General features: G+C 34.2%; 2 protein-coding genes across 6 annotated transcripts in view; one reads left to right on the forward strand and one right to left on the reverse strand.

Moving 5' to 3' along the window:
* Positions 1–4,289, forward strand: part of LOC110029599 (mitogen-activated protein kinase kinase kinase YODA) — a 48,653-nt gene extending 44,364 nt beyond the window's left edge. For all 3 annotated transcript variants that reach the window (XM_020731953.1, XM_020731954.1, XM_020731955.1), the window contains exons 12-13: positions 1,673–1,764; positions 3,591–4,289. In XM_020731953.1, the coding sequence (XP_020587612.1) occupies positions 1,673–1,764; positions 3,591–4,089 (591 nt within the window). In that variant the 3' untranslated portion in view covers positions 4,090–4,289. The remainder of the gene's footprint in view (positions 1–1,672; positions 1,765–3,590) is intronic.
* A 1,159-nt stretch (positions 4,290–5,448) lies between these two features.
* On the reverse strand, positions 5,449–16,910 carry LOC110029614 (UDP-N-acetylmuramoyl-L-alanyl-D-glutamate--2,6-diaminopimelate ligase). 3 transcript variants are annotated; one of them, XR_002294559.1, is made up of 6 exons: positions 15,008–16,910; positions 12,155–12,271; positions 11,527–11,702; positions 10,591–10,736; positions 5,932–6,049; positions 5,449–5,763 (listed from the first exon to the last, which is right to left on the reverse strand). XR_002294559.1 is itself a non-coding variant. In XM_020731984.1 (5 exons), the coding sequence occupies exons 1-5, from the start codon at positions 16,824–16,826 to the stop codon at positions 6,031–6,033; spliced, it is 2,277 nt and encodes a 758-aa protein (XP_020587643.1). In that variant the 5' UTR covers positions 16,827–16,910; the 3' UTR covers positions 5,900–6,030. The 3 variants fall into 3 exon arrangements, 2 of the variants coding, with proteins under 2 accessions (XP_020587643.1, XP_020587644.1); XM_020731984.1 differs by lacking the exon at positions 5,449–5,763 and having other exon boundaries at positions 5,900–6,049; XM_020731985.1 differs by lacking the exons at positions 5,449–5,763; positions 5,932–6,049; positions 12,155–12,271 and having other exon boundaries at positions 10,650–10,736; positions 11,527–11,599.
* Positions 16,911–16,935: the final 25 nt, after the last annotated feature.

Genomic DNA, 16,935 nt, shown 5'->3' on the forward strand with positions numbered 1-16,935 from the left:
TTTAGGTCAAGATTTGGCTATGATTTGGTGTGTTTTAGATTTATGAGGTTAGAGCATGGATGGGCTGATTCACGGTGCAAAAAAAATATTTAAGGTTTCTGATTTTAAAAATCAAGCCCATGGCAATTAAGGTTAGACCAAGATTTGGCTATGTTTTGCCGGATTTAGGTTTGGGAGGATTTTGGTACCTCAGGATGGAATTAGAGTTGGGTTAGTTTTGATCCCAAATGATATCAGAGAAAGGGGTTGGAGATTCAACAAGAACAACCAAAAAAACAATCCGAGACACTCACCACCAACAATAGGGAGATACAGTTGCCAACATCAATGTTGTGGATACTTGTCCCCATCTGGGGACCATAAAGGGTGCACATGCCCTCACAAAACTCACTTGAGCAAAAGACCCATAATACAATAAACAACAACACATTTATAATCAATGAAGGACCTAAACCTAAATACAAACAAATAGATAAAAATACTCTTGTTGCTATTAGGAGTGAGCGACAACCCTAGCCCTAGAGAGAGGGCTGACCGACCCTCCCCCACCTGAACCGAAACAGTTTAGAGTCCCCTCCCCGCCTCACATTATTATGTTTTACATTCCATGCCACCCAAATCAAGCAGCATATTTCAACTCAATTTTCTTCTCTACTTTTATGATGCTGAAATTTCTTAATCCTCTTGAATTGTTTTCCTTGTTTAATGTTATGAAAGTTTCAAGGAAATTCTGAAGATTTTATTATTCTCCATATCTCATCTGTTGAAAGTAGGAGTTTAAGTGAGTTGAACCGGCTCAAGCTTGACTCGTTAATGAGCTCCCAAGTTGTACTTATCAACCCACTAGCTCTAGCTGAAACTCAAGCTTGTTTATTAAGCGAGCTCGATTTTAAGCTTGTCTTGACTTGGCTTGTCGACTCGTGAGCTGGCTCCGATGAGATGTCGTAACACTCCTTTTACATCCATCGATGCCTTCTCTGGTGAGATCTAATAATAATTTTATTTTCGGCTCAATCTCGCATGTCGGCTCACGAGTTTGGTGCCATCCTTGTGAGCCCAGCTGCTCAAGCTTGCATTTTGACAGATGTAACTTGAGCTTGGCTTGAGTCGTTTACACCACTAGTTGTAACTGCATTTTCTGTTTGTTGGCTTTCCAGTGGATGGTTTTTGATGGTCCAACAATAGTTTTTGTCTGTGCATTGAAGTGGGCAAAGTCAGTGAAGTTTCTTAGAGGAGTCTTGTGATGTACGTAGACAGGATATCGTTGGTGTGGAGAGCAAGGGAGTAAAAGCTTTATAATTGATGTTTATAACTTGATGAAGCTGCTTTTCTACGTTTTTCATTTGTTCATGATTAAATGCAACTTAATTTTGTTTAGTAAGTCTTGTAGAAGCAAAATATTTTGGTGATATACAGATAAATGTGAGAATCATGTTTGAAGCGTGGAACACATCAAAAAGAAATCGAGTCTTTTGTTTTATGGTTTTCTTAGGTGTAAAAAAAATGAATTTGCTTTTATTCTTTGGGCCTATTTTTTTTACTTTCTTACCTAGAACATATCAAGCTGTGTGGGTATGTTTTGCAAATTATCTTTGTTAAAAACTTATTTAAATTTTGTTTTTTACTTTATTTAATGATTTTGAATTATTTTATTGATGCTATTAAATTCCAGTGCGTAGGCCAAGTTAGAAATCTTTGCTCTTTGGACATGGATGGACAGGCAATGCATCAGTTAAGAAGTTCAAAAATATCAGCAATTGCAAGGTATAAACTATTGTCGGTTTCCGTGTACTCGTTTTATAACCCTATGTATTACAACTGAAAGTTTTTCAAAGGTTATCATTCTTAAGCTTATAGAAGTATTGAAATTAAATTATAATAAACAAAGCAATTGGGATTAGTTCAATTTCACCACCATCGTGTTTCATCAGCATCATAATGAACCACATCCTAACTATTTGGTGATGACTTCAAAAATTCTCATTTTTGTTCATTTTTGCTGAGTTTTGCATGTTGCATGTGGCATTAAATTTATTCTTCAAACATCTTTTTGAACTGCAATTCATACGGTGTTTAGCATATTGGGCTCAAAAATATTAAAGAATTTTTATGCATTATTTTTTATGATATTATTAAAATGTTGATAATAACATGATCATTCAAATGTTTCAAGTAATGTTCCTTTTTTATATATCTTTTGTCAGCATGTATTTATCAGTTTTATATTAAAATAATATAAAAAAAAAAACAACAACAAAACCTTTATCCCACTAAATGGGGTCGGCTACATGAATCATTTTTCTTCATTGCATCCTATTTAGTGTCATATTTTCATAAAATTCATTACAAAAAAAGATAAAAGAAAAAAATCAATGCCAATCCCAAGTTTGGATAAAAAAATGTTGAAGGCATTTTTGAAATTAGTAGTTTGTGGCCACACTCTAAAAAATTCTTGGCTTTATATTTAAATTAAATCTCAAAAATTATTTTCATAAATCTATATTTTCAGATAATCTATCAATCGAAAAAGTTGACCGACACACGGCTAAAGGATAAAACTTCTATCATTCATTGTATATGTTCAAATCACAAAGCCTATCTTCAGCAATCTTATTTTCTATAGATTCTACTCCAATTACCTTTACAAAGCCCAATTTGCTTTGATTTAAGTGCTTGGAAGTGATTGGAACATAGTTTCGAAACTCTTGAATCAAGATAGGAAGAAGCTGAGTTAGAAATTAGAACATTACTTTTATTTATGATAATTGAATAACGAAACCAAACAACTCGGATGAAGGGTAAAAATGAAATTTATTGCTTTTCAAGCAAAACTGGAACATAGTTCTACAGAAATGAGGGAATGCAAAACGAACTAACATCACTTTAGCTTATTTCATTGATACTGACTAGTGAAACGTAGCTCCAACTACTTGAAAGCACTTGTGTCGAAACAAATGGACCCCTAATATTATTTGTATTGCACTTTTATAAAGATGAGAGAGAGAGAGAGAGAGAGAGAGACGACTTGTCTCATTCATGAGGAAGAAGCATGCGAAGAACAATTATACATCTGCTATGCAAAGCGGTGTGATTAGAACCAGTTGGGCTATCCATTAGTTGAGTCTAGGGACATCTAAAAAATTTCTTGGGCCGGTTACATACATACCACATAATTTTTATGTATTTATATATCTAGCATCTAAACATTTATATTTACATGCATGCCACTCAAATATTTAATATATGATCAAAAATATCATCACCATCTTTATAAAATTGAAATACACATCTTAGTGCATAGGTTTATGATACCAAGGTGTGAAATGTAAATATCAAACTTTGGGTGTCAGATAAGTAAATACATAAAACTTGTATGATATGTATGTAGATTTCCACAGTTTGTTGCACTTGATACACCAGATGCATAACCAGTATGATTCTCATTCTGTCATGAAATAAATTTATTGAATTTTCAGTTATTCGTGTGTGGTTGATACTGAGCATTGTGGTGCATCAAAACACTGTTTTATGTTTGTTTCAAAAATCATGAAGCCAATGCAAATGTTTCTTGCTTCAATCAATATTTGCAGTGACGTACACATGAGAAACATGTCATGCCCGGTATCTCCGATCGGAAGTCCTCTGTTATTTTCAAGCTCCCCGCAACACATCAATGGAAGGATGTCCCCTTCCCCCATATCAAGCCCTCGAACCATGTCCGGCGCTTCGACACCACTCACCGGCGGCAACGGCGCACTCCCTTTCAACCACACGAAGCCGCCGGTTTACCTCTACGAAAGCCTTCCAACCTCAAGACTGACGATGAACGATCCCCATTCGCATCATTCGTCCCGGTCCGACCTCTTCAACGGAATGCTCCAAAGCTCCGTTGCCATGCGGGAGCGAATAACCGCCGATACAGAAATACTTGGAAGTCAAAGGTATGATCTTTATGAAACACATGAGAAAAGATCATCATTGTTTGTGGATAATATTTCAAATCATATTCTGAGGGATCATGTTAAGTTAAGCCCGTCTCTCGATCTTCATCCCCGTTCGCCCAACGATCGTCGTGTACATGGGATTTAACTGCACTAAACCCTAATGATTAGCAGAGTCCTGACCTAGAGATCTTAGGATGGTTTTCATTGTTTGTGCAAGATCTGTGATGTTGCCATGTGTAGGGCTGAGAAAAGGAGGCCTTGTAAAATGAAGGGGGGGAAATTAACCCATCGAATAAAGTTTTGATACAATATTCTAATCAATGATATATGAGATTTGTTGGGTAAGCTAGCTTTTTCTTTTAGGCACATTTACATGCATACCATCAAATTTCTATATATTTACATATTTACTTTTGCTTTTTTACATTTTTTATCGTCCAAATCTTTTACATCACATGTGACTATTTATATATACAACACCAAAATTTATTTCTTACATTTATGCCATTTTTTCTTTTAATTTCACATAAGAAATCACTAATTTAGCTTCCAAAATGTAAAATACATTGTTTAATGGGGGCGCATGTAAAAAATTACACTTCTGTGATATGTATGTGAATTGAAGTTCTATATATTTATGAAAAAACATGCCTTATATTTACAAAAATATCATCCAAATTGTAATGTGCAAAATACCATTTAACTTGTAATTTTAATAATTGCAGCATAATTATAGCATAATTTTAGGCTATGCATGGTTTGTTTTGGTAGAAGATATATATAATTACAAAAAATTTAATTGAATTTTTAATAATATCAATAAATTGAATTTACTATAGGATAAATTTAATGAGAAATTTACTTGCATGCCCCTCCAATTTGTATCTATTTACATATCTATCATCTAAAATTTAATATTTGCTTTTATAAAAATTTGGTGTCATTAGCCTATGCATGAAATATATATAATAATAAACAATTAAATAATTCAACCATTAAATGTATATAAAAAATATCTAAAAACTCATTGCTCACCCGAAACATTACTATTTACAAATCTAGTACCCTTTTTCATCTATTTTCAAATTCTCAATATAATATCAAAATTTATGATACAAACCCAACCCATATTTTTCTTTTATCAAATTCTGAATGGCTTGATCGTGGCACACGTAATATATTGATTTTACAGTTCAAAAACATCACACCGAGTGCTGAATTTTATAAATATCAATGTTTTGCGAGTTATGTATGTAAGTATACCTATTATAAATAGTAGTTATGAATGCAGATGAGATGATGGTCTGATAGTTAAGCTTTTCCGCACTGATCGAAAGATCCCATTCTTGAAACTCACCGTCTAAAAAATTTGAATAGATATCAACTGCTATAAGTTAATTTATTATTAATTCAACACTTATGGCACTAAAACAACCCAAACAGTCAACAAAATGTTCACATACAACAAAGTTCAAAACAACATAACACAACATAGAAAACCAATTGACATTTGAAGCCTAAATAACATTCAAAATTGCAACCATCTTAAGGAGCAATATAAATAGTCAAAAAGTTAGAACACTAGCACTCAACAATTCTTAAATTATACCAAAATATGTTAGAGGGTTAATAGTTAAAAATACTTGTAAAAGATAATTCGAGTCAAGTTTGAGTCATTAGCTACTTACTATGTGCTCGTCGAGTTGAGTCGTTTCTTTTCCATGAATAGTCTCTATTAGGGCAAATTACGATAGGAATGAAAAAGCGTCGAGCTTCAACTAATTTGAGTTTGGCTACCTTTTTCTCCCCCTCCTAATTTCTGGAGTTGTCAGCAAATTAAAATCACAATGAATAATATATTGTCTTTCAAATCACAAAAAGATCAAAAAGAACCCCAAAAAAGTTCAATTTTTCAGATTTGAGCTGAAAAATGAGAGATTAGAAGGGTTGTAATTTGGCGCTTGATAGAAAAGTTCAACAATCGAACCTGATTTGCTTTTTTTTTTGAGAAGAACGGAGAGCTAATGAGAACTGATCGTCTATACATTGAATATGTACAAAGCCTAAAGTTTCTTCAAATGAACCATCAATGGCTTTCTGGCAACCTGAAATAATGAGATGGCGCCAGACATTTAGCAGCTTCATAATTAAATAAATGGAAATTTAAATATGGAGAACCCAACTCATATGTTATTACACATCTAATACCTTGTTTTTTTTTTACATTTATACCACCCAAAACTTTCATATCACGTCAAAAACACCACCATTTTAAGTTTTAAAAAGTGAAATACACCTTTTGATGCATATGTAAAGCGGTGATGTACGTAAAAATTGAAGTTTAGGTGTAAAATATGTAAATACATGAGAATTTTGTACGTTTGTAAATCTTCCAAAAGGAATAAATGTGTGAACTGTTGCAATCTGCATAAGCATAAGAACGAGACAATAGATAGAGTGAAAAAAAAAGAAGATAAAAAGAAAACAAATTATTAGAAAGACATTGCTAGTTTCGTAAGATAGAAATGGTTTATCAAATTCTTAAAGATTTGGTACTCGCATGCATAAATGCATTGGTTCAGTATTTTAAAAAGTGGCACAATGCTAGTTTTGTAAATAGAAATGTTTCGAGTGCTATGTATGTAGTTTTCTCTTTTTTTATTTATATTCTCATCAAACAACTTCATAAAGTTAAGATAAGAATAAACAAATTTGAAAGAAAAAAAGTTGCTAGCTCACTTCACATAAGAAGAGTCAATTTGATCCTCATCACTCGAGCTTTTATGCAATACAAAGCATAAATCAGCATTCAAAGATGAAGTCCGGTGAAAAGACCCAACAAATTATGCTTCAGATTGATGATAATCAACAAAAACAACAACAATAACAAATCCTTAATCCCACTACGTGGGGTCGGCTACATGAATCTTTTTTTTTCCATTGCATCCTATTTAGTGTCATATTTTCATTAAGTTCTAATAAATTAAGATCATTTTTTATACAATAAGCCCAAGTCTTCCTGGGTCTACCTCTGCCTTTCTTAACATAAGTCAAATCTAAAACATCTACTCTCCTTATCAGATCATCCGATGGTCGACGTTTAATGTGCCAAACCATCTAAGACGCCTTTCTCTAATTTTGTCCGTCACTAGAGCTAAGTCACTTTTCTTTAATTTTGTCCGTCACTAGAGCTACACCAACCCTATCATAGACATTCATTTCACGTTTTGTCTCTAAGTGTAAAGTCACTCATCCACCTAATCATTCTCATCTTGGCAACAATTAACTTAGTATTATGCTTCTCCTTTAAGGGTCAACATTCAGCGCCATAGAGCATTGCAGGTCTCACCACCATCTTATAAAATTTTCCTTTCAATCTAAGTTGTACTTTTCTATCACACAAAAATCCCGAAGCATTCCTCCACTTCAACCAACCAACTTGAATTCTACTATTAACATCCCCATCTATATCACCATCGTTTTGAACAATAGACCCGAGATATCTAAATCGTTCACGCCTTTTAATAATTTGATCACCCAAAGTTGCACTTTGGCCACTAGAGCTACTACTGCTAAAATTACATTCCATGTACTTAGTTTTAGTTCTACTCAAATGAAGACCTTTAGACTCCAATGTAGACCTCCATAATTCAATTTTTTTTTGGGCCTTTTCTCTCGGTCTTATCCATGAGAAGGATATCATCAGCAAAAAGCATACACCAAGGTACATCCTCCTGTAAATGTCCAGTAAGACCATCAATAACTAAAGCAAAAAGATATGGGCTTAAAGCTGATCCCTGATATAATCCAACAGAAATAGGAAAATATTTGGTCAATCCTCCTTTAGTTCGAACACAAGTAACAACTCTAGTATATGTATCTTTAATGACTTGAATATAAGTCATATCAATGCCTTTTTTCTCAAGAATTCTCCAAAGGAGATCTCTTGGAAACTTATTGTAAGCTTTTTCTAAATCAATAAAAATCAACTGTAGATCCTCCTTATTATTCTCCATCAAACCCTTCAATAAATGTATAGCTAATATGATTGATGATAATCAATAACAAAAAAACAAATTATTAGTTAGTTAAATTCTAAGTATAATTTTTACATTCCATTAATGTGTTTAAATGAAATACTGAATTATTCCAAATAAATGACCGAACTTTGAAAGAAGTTTACATTTATAATTTCAACTATTGGTAAAATGAGAAAATATATTAATATAATAGTTGATTACATTTAAAAGAAATGTAAATATGCGTTTGTTTATCATACAAACATGTGTCCATTAGATGTTAAGCAGCACTGCTTGGTGAAATTGTTAAAAAAAACGAGTGAAATTAAATAGAAAGCTAAAAACAGAAAGGGTGAAAGAGCTGAAGGCAGAGAGGAGAGAGAAATGAGGCAAGAGAGCCAGAGATAACTTCTTTGGCTTCTTGAGGTTTGGTAAAGATAAACCCTATCTCAATATTATGCATTTCATTTTCATCTTGAGATGAAGTTTTGAAAAAAATTTATGTTAGGATTTTCAAGAAGAAATTTAAAAGGAATCTTAAATTATAAACAAAAAATAAAGAGATTCCTTTTCAATTTGCATACTATCCTAAATCTATGAGGAAGAGAAAAAATGGATAAACTAGATCAAGCTTTGAAAGGAGGCTTAAAAAATTAATGCAAACTTTTTATTATAGATTAATAACTAATGTTATGACCACAATAATTAAAATATAGATTTTATAATCTACATGTTTCTATCTTATAAAAATGGAAATTTTCTATCTTATAATATTTCTAATTTGATATTAGAGGTCACGTTAAAATTAACAAGATGTTTCCTTAAAAAGACCATGAGTTTAGTTGAAAATAACAATAACAACAACAATAATAATAAATTATTATTATTATTATTATTATTATTATTATTATTGGTGTATAAGTTCTACTTTAAGATAAAATTTAAGAGGATGGCTAGATGATTGGAAGAACTAAAAGTGCAGATTAATTTTAGTCAGCCATACTGCTCCAGTGATATGCCCAACTCTATTATTTATAGATTGTTATATTAAGTGGAAGCGTGGGATAAGGCACAAGGAAAGCAGAACTAGTTCTTCTTAGGTCAGGCCTTTAAGGTGATTATAATGTGGGTAATCTAATTTTTGGCTTGAAGTAATATTTCCTTTCACCAAAGCATATGCATTTAGCTAATATGTTTATGTTTCCAATATTCTATAAACATACAATAAGTATTGTTGGTAGAAAATTATATATAAAGTAGTTTACACCTCTCATACAAATGATCCTTCATCTTGTTATAAATGAAATGCATTTCTCTATGCTATATTTTAACTGTTTAAGTTAATGTCCCTTTAATATATAGACAAATATTGTATGGTGACAAGAAAGCAAAAGAAATGAAGTGTAAAATAGCTTTCATATGCATGTTGAAAGATTGATTACTCCCTTATAGTACAAGTAAGGGATGCTAATGCAACAGTGCATTTATCACTTTATACTTTCCACAATAGATAAAAGTAGATGAATGAGCAATGTCCTACTATGCCGATGGGAGATGTACTAATTAGTATCGAGTTAGGTTCTGATACCGGAGTTAACTCAAATCACAATGAAAACACAAATAGTATTTCTGAACTCCAAACATAGGAAAAGAAAGGAAAGGGAGGAAATGAGAGGAAAGGGAGGAAAAGGACAGAAGGGAAGAGGAAAGAGGAAAAGGAAAGGAAAGGGAAGCATGTGCGGCAGCACCCCCTTGCGAACCGGCCCCTATAGCCCCACGTCAAGCTCTTTTCTATCACAAACAATAGTGAATACAAGAGTTATGCCCCAACACCTCGATAAGAATAGATCAACTAGTTATGAGTTAGGTTTATGTTTAGATGGGGCACTTAAGACATCTATCAAATATATACTAAAATATAAGTTATGATGCTATAAGCTAAGTTCAAGTTCATAACCCTACTGTTAAGTTGAATGTTTTGATTCATTTATTTTTCATAGTTTTGACTGATAAACAGTCTTTATGAACATGATTATTATTGAAAAAAAGAATTAAGCTCTCTGATTTCTTTACAACCTAGATATGACAATTGGCAGTACATTGTTTCATTTTACGTTAAGCTATTGTAGCTTAAAACAATTATTTAACCACTATATTAAATATTTATATATAACTTATTACTATCAGCTGATTGCTGTTTTTCAGGAAATTTCTCAGCGAACTGAATGGATAATAGAAAAGGTTTCATTTACAATAGACATGAAGCACCATTTGATAGATACGCACATAGTTATCATAGAAGTTTAGTATGGTTTAGATGCATTTTATTCAAAAGTACTATGTTTATCTGTAAACAATTTCATGTTCTTTCTAGTTTAGTGGCTCCATCATTATATTTAAAGTCTTATATGTAAAAGAAAACAGTTTATTTTAAATTGTTATGTATGTAGAAATTATGTTAAATTCCGAATTTCATCCGACCATCTTTGCCCACCTCGATACTCCAAACTCTCAGGTCAAGTCGGAATATGCGGTGAGTCCCAAAATATTCTATGAATGAAGAAGACATTACTATGGAGATGCATTTCAATGCACGAAAAAGAGCCCATGAAGATATTAAATTATACCTCCAAGGGAATTCACTTGTGTCTATCCCAGCTTGATGCAATTCATCAACATAATGCAATGCTTCTCTACATTCTTCTCTATCATCAAAGAAATCTTTCTTGTCACCTTCTATTTGATATGTCTCATCACCCTTGCCAGCAACAACCTTGAAACCGGGGTATAAATTCAGCAAAAAATTAACCATATATGATTATCATAAAATTTAAAGAAAACGAAAAATTTTGAAAAAATCAGCAGTATAGCAAAATGCACCATATTCTAGAAAATAGAAGGCACTTCAAATAGACAGTTATTAAGATTCATGTCCTAATACTTGCTTTCTTCTTGTTTCGAATAAGATCATTGGGACCTCACATCTTAATGAGAAAAAAAAAAGCGCAAACAAACTGCATGTGTTTATTTTCTGAATGGAAACTCGGCTATGTGAATGGCTCAAAATGTTAAAACTGGTCTTCGTCATAGCAGAAACTCAGAAGGATCCAAGCAGAAACTCAGAAGGATCCAGCATACCGACGCCTTGAGAATTGCTGCTTATTGAGTACTGCATGATGAATACTCGTGAAATTTATCATAAGATAAATAGCCAAGTTCTAGAAACACGATTATAATTCTCTCGTTAGCAACATCAAAACTATGATAGCTATTACATGGATTGTTTCCAGAAAAAAATATATTCAACAATAATCTCCTTTGAGTACTGACTAAACAATATCAAAAAAAGGCATTGGCCATACTATAATACAAAAACAAATCAGAACTAAGGTTATCAGATGACTAATTAATTCACTTGTAAAGTAACATCTTAGTAAGTAATTGCTAGTGATCAAGCAAAAACTAAACTTCTTTCCTTATATCACTTGTAATTATTCCATGTGAATATGTTATTTAACCAGACATTGAAGAAACAAATCTCAAATTCATAGGAAGATACTTACAACTATATCACCCTCCTCACCCATAGCAACAGCAGCCCGGACAGCTACTCTCCGAATATCATGTAAGAAAAGCCTGTGGCCATTAGGTAGAGGCGGGTAGTAATCATTTTCGCCATATTTCAAATAATCTTGCATACTCCATCCAACACCAGACAACATGTCATCCAAAATATCAACTGCAACAGTTTCAGAGAAAAAAAAAACTTACAATTCGATAGAACAAACGAGTTAGAATCAACACTTGTTATCTATTAGCTATGGGAACTGTTTATTAATGCATTAAGAAAAAGAGTAGAGAAACTCAAGGGAAGGGTCTTTCGGGAGGGAGGAGGGGAGGGTGGGATGGGAAAATTTACATACATACCACACAATTCTTGTTTATTTACTTATCTAACACCTAAAGTGTGCTGCTTACATTTATAACACTGTGGTGTTATAAACCTATGCACTAAAAGGTACATTTTACTTTTAAAAAGTTAATAATAGTGGTGATTTTTATTTGATGTTAACAGTTTGAGTGGTATGCATGTTAAATTATCAAAGTTTAGGCGCTAGATATGCAAATATATAAGATTTGTGTGGTATGTATGTAAATGCCACTAGAAGATTTTAAATCAATATCACATACGTGGATCTTCATTCTTTGGATTGTCAGAGGTCAACATAACTACATCACTTCTATCGGTTGCAATTTTTGTCATAACTGGCCTTTTGCCTCTTTCTCCTTCACCACAACAACCAATAACTGCAAAAAACAAAATTGTACCAACAGACAAGACCAGTAAGTTTTAATAATTGACTTTGCCATGAAAAGTAATTTATGAGTTTTATCAGTGGCATGCTACAATATTTTAAGTCATTCATGTAACTTCCTCGAACAATTATAACGGAATATTTTTACAATCTCATTTCATTTAGGGTTATGATATAGACTGCGCTGCAATTTTAAGGCATTCACACAATTTTCCTGACTTTCAGATCCACTACTATTTGTGTTATGACCGTAGGCTTAAGAAACAAACCTATTATCTATATCTCATAAGGAAAGAAAGATGGCACTTTGAGATGCCGCACGTGAATTAATCACGGCAATTAGAACTTTGGCCAATGTAAATTTAGTAATTTCAGCAAACTGCAAAAGTTAAAAGAGTCTTACATTTTCCTGTAGCTTTTAAACATGAAATGGGTATGCCTTTTAACGCATGAATTGTTGGCACTAAGAAAACCAATGCTTTATTAGATACAGGAGCTTAATTAGACAAATGAGGCTTTAGTGAGTTGTCAATCAATTTAATTCTTCATTTCTTTACTAAATAAATTGCTAATTTATCGAATATACTTTATTAGAAATAAGATTATATAACCATTTATTTAAACAAAAAGAAAATTAATTAACTAAACGAATCAAAGCCCACCATTATAATGGGTTAAACCATATGGATCTTCTTTCCACGTTATTGTCAGATTACTCCATGCAACCACTTTTGTGGACCATTATAACACTTTTCCTCGGCGTGGCATGAAAAACTCTACCAATTTGAGATTACTTAGAAATAAGATTATATAACCATTTATTTAATAAAAAAGAAAGATAATTAAGTAAACGAATCAAAGCCGACCATTATAATGGGCAAACCTTATTGATCTTCTTTCCATGTTATTGGAAGATTACTCCACTCCACTGCAACCACTTTTGTGGACCATTATAACTCTTTTCCTCAGCATTTATGGACTATAAACTTTTTCTAAAAAAGAAAATATTCATAAGTCCTAGTAGTATCGGTGCACAACAACTTTGAGATGAGAAATTCTACCAATCTGAGAAGATACACCAATTTGAGATAAATACTCAAACTTTTTTTTTTTATATATGTATTTTTGTACTTCCATAATCATCATAAGAAAGGCAAAGTGGTGCATGAGGCAACCCATCAATGTTGGCCAAGGTAGGGTTGTTGTTCTTTCATGATTTAGTCAATTAGCATTTTCAGTATAATTAATGCATTGTGTCCCAAAAAAGGGAATTCCATTGCTTCCAATCTATAAATTCAATATTACTACGTGCCAAAGTGCATATTTTTAGAAGGAATAAATAAAGGCTAAATGATGAAAATCACTTAGAGAGGAGAATTTATCAAAGGTTAGATGAATGAATGACTGAAACAATAGATAAATATTAAATGGTGATATACGAGCAATGAAATCAAAATACATAGTAGATGAGTTATCATTCCCGTGTCTACATTTCTGATCAAACTATACAGGAATTAATATTTCATAACAGAATTACAGAGGCATGAGTATGCAGCCAGTTCTGGGTTCCATGAGGTAACGTAAATCAAAGTGCGTTTTTATAAAAAACATAAACAACGCATTTTAAGATTAGCTAAGCATTCAAATGTTCTTGAACACATTAATCTATTATATACCAACCAGACCGATAAAATTTAAATTTTTACATTTATACCAACCAAATCATTCATATCACATACCACCATTTTAACTTTTAAAAAATGAAATACAAGTTTGGATGCAAAGGTAAGGTAGTATGTTAAGTAAAAATTGATGTTTGGGAGTTAGATATGTAAACACATAGGGATCGAGTGGCATATATGTAAATTTTCCTAAAATTTAAATTAGTGCATACCAGTGATAATTCTCCTTGGTCCCAAATTGGAGAAAAATCCTCAACCTTTTTTTTTTTTTTTTTTGGTACTTCCATAATCATAATAAGAAAGCCATAGTGGTGCATGAGGCAACCTACCAATGTTGGCCAAGGTAGGGTTGTTGTTCTTTCATGATTTAGTCCATTAAAATATTCAGTATAATTAAATGCATTGTGTCCCAAAATAGGGAATTCCATTTGTTCCAAGCCTATAAATTCAATGTTACTACGTGCCAAAGTGCATATTTTTAGAAGGAATAAATAAAGGCTAAATGATGAAAATCACTTAGAGAGGAGAATTTATCAAAGGCTAGATGAATGAATGACTGAAACAATAAAATAAATATTAAATATGGAAGCAAAATACATAGTAGATGAGTATTTAGTTACCATTCCCGTGTCTACATTTCTGATCAAACTATACAGGAATTAATATTTCATAACAGAATTACAGAGGCATGAGTATGCAGCCAGTTCTGGGTTCCATGAGGTAACGTAAATCAAAGTGCGTTTTTATAAAAAACATAAACAACGCATTTTAAGATTAGCTGAGCATTCAAATGTTCTTGAACACATTAATCTATTATATACCAACCAGACCAATAAAATTTAAATTTTTACATTTATACCAACCAAATCATTCATATCACATCAAAAATACCACCATCTTAACTTTTAAAAAGTGAAATACAAGTTTGGATGCAAAGGTAAGGTAGTATGTTAAGTAAAAATTGATGTTTGGGAGTTAGATATGTAAACACATAGGGATCGAGTGGCATATATGTAAATTTTCCTAAAATTTAAATTAGTGCATACCAGTGATAATTCTCCTTGGTCCCAGCTCCCTTGCAGTATCCAAAAGCCTAGAAAAAGCATCTGGTGTTCGAGCATGATCCACAATCACACCAAACGCTTGCTCCTCATCTATCAACTCGCATCTTCCAGGAACAGCATCCACTTCCTCAATCCCTCTAACAATGTCCTCTAATGGTGAACCAACAGCAATACCAACTGCAACAGCTGCAAGAATATTGGATATATTATGCCGTCCGAGCAACCCTGATGATATTTCAAGGATCCCTATTGGAGTTTGAATCAAAACCTGTGTTTCGAACAGTGACAGCTCAAATTTCAAAGGATACACAGCAGCATTCTTGTCCTCCATGGCATACGTCACAACAGGAACATTCGGATTCCCCTTTGAGATGAAATACGAAGCATTGGGATCATCGATGTTCACAACCTTCCGGTGTCGTTCAGGATCGATCATCCTCTCAAACAGCTTTGCCATGCTGTTCCTGTACTGCTCCTCGGTTCCATTGAATCCATGTAAATCTCTCGTCAGATTCGTGAATACGGCAATATCAAAATCTACTTCATCACATCTTCCTTCAGCCAAACCATAAGAAGAAGCCTCCAGGATTACCGCCTCTGTGCCATTATGGACCATCTTTGCCATCAATTTCTGAGCAGTAACAGCATCGGGAGTCGAATCGGAAGCCTCCAATTTGTTATCCCCATGGATGTAATGCCCTAAAGAACCCATCATTCCGGTCCTCAACCCCATAGCCTCATACATCGCTTTTATTAAGAATGATGTTGAGGTTTTACCGCGCGTACCAGTAACGCCAATCACCGACAATGTCCTGGAAGGATTACGGAAGAAGGAAGCAGCAAGAACTGGCAGCACAAAATCGGTTTCCTCCACAACAACAAGAGCCTTGCACCCTATTGTCTCGTCTAAATTTATCACCTTATCAGCTACCACAGCAACTGCCCCTCTCTTATCTGCTTCCGTTAAATAATCTTGTCCATCCGCGCTCCCTCGGTCACAGCAAATAAAGAGATCACCAGAGCTAACTTCTCTGGGATCATGCTGAATTCCAGCGATCAGCACATCCAAATTTCCATAAACAGACAATGGCACAATCCGGCTCTCATCCAAGAGCTCGGCAAGCGTCATCCTGAATTTAGGTTCCAATATCTGGCTCTTGGACTTGCCCAAACTTTCAAGATCCAGCTCAAATGAGGATGAACTAGAAACTACATCATCTGCCTTCTCTTCCTTCTCTGCCATTTTGATGGGATGATCTTCATGGACCTCATCGTTGGATATTAAAGTAAGCCCGTGAAGCTCCTCGATCTCCTCAAGATCGATGACCTCTTCGGGCAAAAGTTCGTCAATGGAATCAAGGGGAGGAACCTTATTCTCATTTTTCGGGGGATTGGGAGGCAGGAGGCCCTGTTTGACGAATTCCTGTCGCTTGAGGGCGATGGCGCGGTCGATATCAACAAAAGGATCGTCACCGGAGGATGATTGGGAGTCCGCGTCGGAGTTTGAAGGTGGATCTTCTTCAAGGGCAAATGCGGAGACAAATCGGTGCTTGTCCTTCTCGAACTGCTCCTCCTGCCGGCGGCGGGCAGCGGCGACCTGAATACGGAACTGCTCCATGCGGGAGACGCCATGGGAGGAATCCTCTGGGGCCTCCGGAGGATCTTCATCCGAGGAGAGCGGGCGGAACTTTCCATCGGGGCCGATGGCCGTAAGTTTCAGCGTCGTGAAGCGGCGTAGAGAGATGAAGGGACGGCACGGAGGGTAGGATAGAGGGGAGAAGAATTGAACGGGAAGAGCCATTACAGAGAGAGAGAGAGAGAGAGATAGAGAGAGCGCGGGGTTTAAGGGGTTTTAGGAGCTGAAAGGAGGTGGAGGGAGGCGGGTTCAGATAGATCGGAAGGGGAGAAGT

This window comes from Phalaenopsis equestris, unplaced genomic scaffold (assembly GCF_001263595.1).
Source record: "Phalaenopsis equestris unplaced genomic scaffold, ASM126359v1 Scaffold000598, whole genome shotgun sequence".
NCBI classification, from domain to species: domain Eukaryota; kingdom Viridiplantae; phylum Streptophyta; class Magnoliopsida; order Asparagales; family Orchidaceae; genus Phalaenopsis; species Phalaenopsis equestris.

Bases quoted from the DNA above. Each gene is read 5' to 3' on its own strand.
- LOC110029614 (XM_020731984.1), bottom strand. From the start codon at position 16,826: ATGGCTCTTCCCGTTCAATTCTTCTCCCCTCTATCCTACCCTCCGTGC. The intron at 11,703-12,154 runs GTATGTGATATT...AAACTGTTGCAG, and splicing joins TCCAAAGAATGAAGATCCAC to TTGATATTTTGGATGACATG. The intron at 10,737-11,526 runs GTAAGTATCTTC...CCCGGTTTCAAG, and splicing joins GTGAGGAGGGTGATATAGTT to GTTGTTGCTGGCAAGGGTGA.